We start from the raw sequence: 6149 nt of genomic DNA, 5'->3' as shown, positions 1-6149 counted from the left end.
AAATAATAATAATTAGGAGGGATCTCTGATATCCTGGGGAACTGAATTAGAATTCAAAATGACCCTGGAAAATTACATATGTGCATGGAAATTAATGCAATATATATTTACCTGAAGAGTTATAATAGGAATAAGTATAAGGTCATTTACTTATGAAGGAAAAACATGTTTTAGAGAAGCATAATGAGGAAATAATGCTCTTGCACCATGTCACTTGAAAAATATTTTGGGAGACTCAGAGACATTGTGTAATAATATTGAAGTAATAGATCCTAAAGTCTAAAAGTATAGCTACCCCTTATTCCAGATTCTATTAATGTCAACCCCAAAATATATCCATCATTCAAAGACAGCAATATTTCATAATATAACTCATGCTAGTTTTTTGTCTATTTATTTTATTTTACATAGTGTAATCACACCATAGTCAACTTTTGGTTACCTGTGTATGATTTGGGTATTTTATGGATTAACCACAGAAACATTTTTTTATCACAGTTTAGCTTTTCTTTTATAACAAGCTAAGGTATTACCCTCTGCGATTAGTTGGTATTTGTCAAGAAATAGAAATAATTTTAATATAAGGAAAGTAACTGGGCTATCAAAAATTCAAATGTCTTTCACAAAGTGAAACTGCCCTTTAAATTATTATTTATTTCTTCACTACTTCTTGAGCACTTGTTGTATGCAAGACACTACGTTAGAGTCAGTGAGAATCAGAAAGATAAGCAATAGATGTTTTTGCTCTGGAGGAGTGAAGGATTTGGTGAATTACAACATTGTGACAATTATTTTGAATTACTGATTATTTCTCTCCTTGCATATACTGAGAAAAGACTTCAGAGACTTTGGAAGAGATTTGGTCAATTAAATTTTCTATTATTTCATATGTTAATTGAAATGAAGAAGAAATTTGTACAGCAGATGTAGTACCAAATCAAATATTAATGAAAAAGAATCTCTTAATGTAACTTGAGAAATAACCCCTAAAAGAATTCTGGAGGCTGGGCGCGGTGGCTCACGCCTGTAATCCCAGCACTTTGGGAGTCTGAGGCGGGCGAATCACGACGTCAGGATATCGAGACCAGTCTGGCTAAGATGGTGAAACCCCGTCTCTACTAAAAATACAAAAAATTAGCCGGGCATGGTGGTGGGCGCCTGCAGTCCCAGCTACTCAGGAGGCTGAGGCAGGAGAATGGTGTGAACTCGGGAGGCGGAGCTTGGCAGTGAGCCGAGATTGCGCCACTGCACTCCAGCCTGGGCGACAGAGCAAGCCTCCGTCTAAAAAAAAAAAAAAAAAGAATTCTGGAGAAGATCTCATTTGTTTCTAACTGAATGATTGGACTTAAGGAATCGTCAACGGCTTCACGATTTTGAATGTCAATCAAATTTTGTTGATGATTTTAAGAATTTAAATTACCTAGTAGCATGTTGTAAAATCATATTGTTTATAAGTAAGCCATTTCCCACTTAAACATAACCTGGATGGAGAAAATACCAGGAGCATATAAGATTGAGCTATTTATAGTTTACCTCTCAATGTTCATTGCTTTTTAATTGGTCTTACTATAAAAAACTTCTTGTTTGTTTTTTGTTTTGTTTTGTTTTCGAGACGAAGTCTCGCTCTTGTGGCCCAGGATGGAGTGCAACGGCGCGATCTCGGCTCACTGAAACCTCTGCCTCCCGGGTTCAAGCCATTCTCCTGCCTCAGCCTCCTGAATAGCTGGGATTACAGGCGCCTGCCACCAAGCCTGGCTAATTTTTGTATTTTTAGTAGAGTTGGGGTTTCATCATGTTGGCCAGGCTGGTCTCAAATTCCTCACCTCAGGCGATCTGCCCGCCTCAGCCTCCCAAAGTTCTGGGATTACAGACGTGAGCCACCCTGCCCGACTTTATAATAAACATTTTTAAACAAGGAAATAAATACCCTGAAGAATAGCACATGATCAAGAATTCCTAGATTTGTAGTTAACCATCGGGTTTGACAGTATTTTTAAAAAATAAGTAGCATGTGTTTCTTTTAAAACAACTATATTTCAAGAAAACAATTAATTATTTTCTGAAAAGAAAGCATACTTGTTAAAAATTCTTTTCTGGTCCAGGATCAGTTTTGTTGGCCAGAACAGGAATAAGACAGAAAAATAGCCGTGGTTCTGATGACCTGCAGAATGAGTTATTCATTTCTGTGGCAACAGACCATAACTTGTAACTCTAACTACGTCTTCTGAAATAAGTATGTTTCAAAGTAATATGAGTGAAAAGCCACAATTTTTGTTTGTTTATTATTAACTAACATTCATACTTTCTTCAGATTTCCTTTGTTTTTAACTTAATGTCCTTTTTCTGTTCCAGAGTCCCCCATTACCTTTAGTTGTTATGTCTCCTTAGGCTTCTCCTGTGTATGAATCCATTTTCTTTTCTTTTCTTTTTTTTTTTTTTCCGGGGTACAAAAGGTTTATTGCTTATAAAAATAAGTTACCAAACCCCAAGCCCCACAAAACACAAGAACCCCGCATGACGATACCCATGAACACAAGGGCTCATTCTAGTAATAGCTGCGGAAACGACAGACACCAGCACTGCCGACACACACGGACGAGGAGCATGCTGCACAGCTTCCTTCTATCAGGTTCTAGAAAAGTCTTCTTTGCCTTCAGTCCACTGGCTAGTGGGAATAATTAGTCCCATCAGCCACAGAGAGGGTCTGCTCCTCAAGAGTGGCCTCAGCACACATGGCGCTGAAAGGGAGGAGCGACTGTACACATCTGGGCAGTCAGGAACCAGCTGAGCCTTCTGTGGGCTTCCTGCGTGTCTGGGAAGGTGCTGGGTGGGGTCTCACGCTGGGGCCAGCGTGGGGGCTACTGCCGGCAGGTGTCATGGAAGGCTTCGAGGGTTCGGAAATCCCTCCATGTCGGGGGAAGGCCGTCCTGCAGAAACTTCCCGCAGCGCTGGCATGGGGCCTGGAACAGCTTTATGTAACTTCTTACCCAGGTCATGAAGGATCGGACTACGACATCCGGCATCTGGGGCAGCTGATAGTGGAGCGGGGCCGTGGTGGCGTGGTCTGTCACCTTCTGGAATACTTGATAGTTGGATTTGGACCATATATCAAGCTTGCCATCTTCTGTGTAGACATTCTCGTTATATCCCTTTACTATTGTTCGATCAATGAACAGGCTCCGCATGATGACGATCACTTTCAACACCTTTCCCAAGGTCATCAGAAGCATTGCTGATGTTCCATTGGGTCTGGATAAGTGGATGGACATTTCAGGAAACATCCTGTCAATGCGGCTGATCACATCATCAACATATTGAGGTGGTAGGACAAGAGTTGTGGGCTGAGCCTTTGGTCTACGTTTGGCAGATACTCCCATCTGATTAGCGGAACGCTTCAACGACTGCTGATTTAAAAGGCCAGATGCTAGTCCTGCATGGTACTGCAACTTGTTTGACCACTTATATGCTTGAAGGAGTTGACTATAGAGAGGCGTTTTGTCCTGCACAGGATCCAGGCTTAACAGCCCACTGTTATGAAGAGGATGGTTCTCAGATGGCTTGCCTACCAGATTGCTCAGACGTTCCAGCTCATTGAGGTCCCGGTTGACCAAATGTAAGTTGTCCTGGAAGTGCGCAATGAAGGCCTTCTCCTGGCCCTCCAGCGTCTCCTTGTTCCGCATCCCATCCTTCAGGCGGTCGAACACCCTGCTCACGCTGGAGCGCAGCGCCTGGATGGCACTAATGGCCTGGGAAAAGGCCTCCAGGTTCACACTGACATTTATCACGTCCGCCATGTTGCCGCCGCCACAGCCAAGTCCATTTTCATACTGCTGTAAAGGCCTGCCAGAGACTGGATAATTTACAAAGGAAGGAGGTGTAACTGACTTACAGTTCAGCACGGCTGGGGAGGCCTCAGGAAACTTACAATCATGGTGGAAGGTGAAGGGGAAACATGGCACCTTCTTCACAAGGCAGCAGGAAGAAATGCAAGCAGGGGAAATGCCAGATGCTTATAAAACCATCAGATCTCGTGAGACTCACCCTCTATCACGAGAATAGCATGGGGAAACCCCCCTCATGAGCCAATTACCTCTACCTGATCCTGCCCTTGACAAATGGGGATGATGGGAATTATAATTTAAGATGAGATTTTGGGCGGGGACACAGCCAAACTATATCATCCTGACTATGACTGTTTTTAGATTTTCCATGTTTTTGATAAACTTGAAAGTTTTAAGAAGTACTGGCCAGTTATGTTGTGGGATGTCCCACTATGGGACTTCATCTGCTGCTTTTCTCATTAGGTTAAATTGGGTTATGAGATATGAAAGGAGACTAGAGAGGTTAAAAAATGCCATTTTTCAGAAGGGCATGGTGGCTCATGCCTGTAATCCCAGCACTTTGGGTGGCCAAGGTGGGTGGATTGATTGAGTCCAGGAGTTCAAGACCAGCTTGGGCAACATAGTGAGACCCCATCTTTACAAAAAATACAAAAATTAGCTGGATGTGGTGGTGCACCTGTAGTCTCAGCTACTTGGGAGGCTGAAGCAAGAGGATCACTTGGGCTGGGGAAGTGAAGGCTGCAGCGAGCTGTGATTGTGCCACTGCACTCCAGCCTGGGCAACAGGGCAAGACCCTGTCTTTAAAAAAAAAAAAAAAGGAGATTACAACTGAATGTCAGAGTGGATTTAGAGGAAGTTTTCATTATCTAGAATATCTAGAATATGAATGACTCACAATACATAATATATATGCATTATTAATTTTCAAAAGAGTAAAACATTTTTAAAAACTTGCCTCTACTGTTATACACACTATCTTTATATATATGTATGTATATATATATAATTTACAAGGCATTTCAGGACTTTGCAGTGACTGCATCAGGATCATCAACAAGAGTGACAATGTAATTAAATCAGTAAGCAATAGATGTTGTTGACTTGAGCAACAGATAGTCCCACATTTTACTAAAGATGTAGAAAGTATAAAAATTTTACATAAATTTATGCTAACTATATTACTACTAGAAATTCAATAAAATAATTAGCTAATTTTATGTTATCTTGTTTACTGACCCCAACCCCTGTCACTCTCGAAAATGTGGTTATTTGGATGTTTTCATCTTTGGAATGTTGGATGTATAAAGAATTATTCTGTCACTCTTCCCAAGGATCTTCAGTGAGTATCGCTATAGACATTGCAAATATGAGTGTCCTTAGAGCACTGAAAAAGCAGCTCTAACAAGAAGAATTGCTAAAAAATAGTATTGGGTACAAAAGGACAATGGGCTATCAGCTGATGGTCTGTTCTTGAGGGACTGTTTTCCTGCTTAACAAACAACTGTCTTAACACCAAGAACTAGTGACGTGTAGGTTTGGATCACAGCTAAAGACCAAAATTGTTAACAATTAGGAGTTTGTAAAAAGACAATGAGTAGGCTCTTGGTATGAGCAATTTTGCATATGAAACTCACGGCTATAATCAATGGGTAGGAGGTGCTCTCAGTCTGTCATAGTACGTTTAGACTGGCATAAAAAAATACCATCAACTGGGCAGCTTACAAACAACAGAAATGTATTTCTCACAGATCTGGAGGCTGGGAAGTCCAAGATCAAGGCACTGGCAGATTCTGGTGAAGAGAGCTTTCTAATTTATAGACAGTGCCTTCTTCCTGTGCCTTCATGTGGTGGAAAGGAGGAGCAAGTTCCCGTGGGCCGATTTTATAAGAGCACTAATCGGTAATCCCAGCACTTTGGGAGGCCGAGGCGGGCGGATCATGAGTTCAGGAGATCGAGACCATACTGGCTAACATGGTGAAACACCGTCTTTACTAAAAATACAAAAATTAGCCGGGCGTGTTGGCGGGCGCCTGTAGTCCCAGCTACTTGGGAGGCTGAGGCAGGAGAATGGCGTGAACCCAGGAGGCGGAGCTTGCAGTGAGCCGAGATCGCGCCACTGCACTCCAGCCTGGGCGACACAGTGAGACTCCGTCTCAAAAAAAATAAAATAAAATAAAGAGCACTAATCCCATGAGAGCTCTGCCCTGATGACCTAATCATCTCCCAAAGGCCCCACCTCATGATACTATCACACTGGGGATTAGGTTTCAACATATGAATTGGGGGGTGGGGGAAGGAACACAAACA

The 6149-nt window shown here is 42.0% G+C and overlaps 1 protein-coding gene across 1 annotated transcript; it reads right to left on the bottom strand.

Annotated features, from left to right (window-relative positions):
- Nucleotides 1-2361: 2361 nt before the first annotated feature.
- LOC101130977 (mediator of RNA polymerase II transcription subunit 27-like) lies at nt 2362-3826 on the bottom strand. Its single transcript, XM_055366949.2, has one exon. It carries the CDS (start codon nt 3792-3794, stop codon nt 2859-2861), a length of 936 nt encoding a protein of 311 aa, XP_055222924.2. The 5' UTR covers nt 3795-3826; the 3' UTR covers nt 2362-2858.
- Between the last annotated feature and the right edge of the window lie 2323 nt (nt 3827-6149).

Source organism: Gorilla gorilla, chromosome 19 (genome assembly GCF_029281585.2).
Source record: "Gorilla gorilla gorilla isolate KB3781 chromosome 19, NHGRI_mGorGor1-v2.1_pri, whole genome shotgun sequence".
NCBI lineage: Eukaryota > Metazoa > Chordata > Mammalia > Primates > Hominidae > Gorilla > Gorilla gorilla.
Note: the sequence above shows the minus strand (reverse complement) of the source record. Positions and strands in the feature narration are given on the sequence as shown.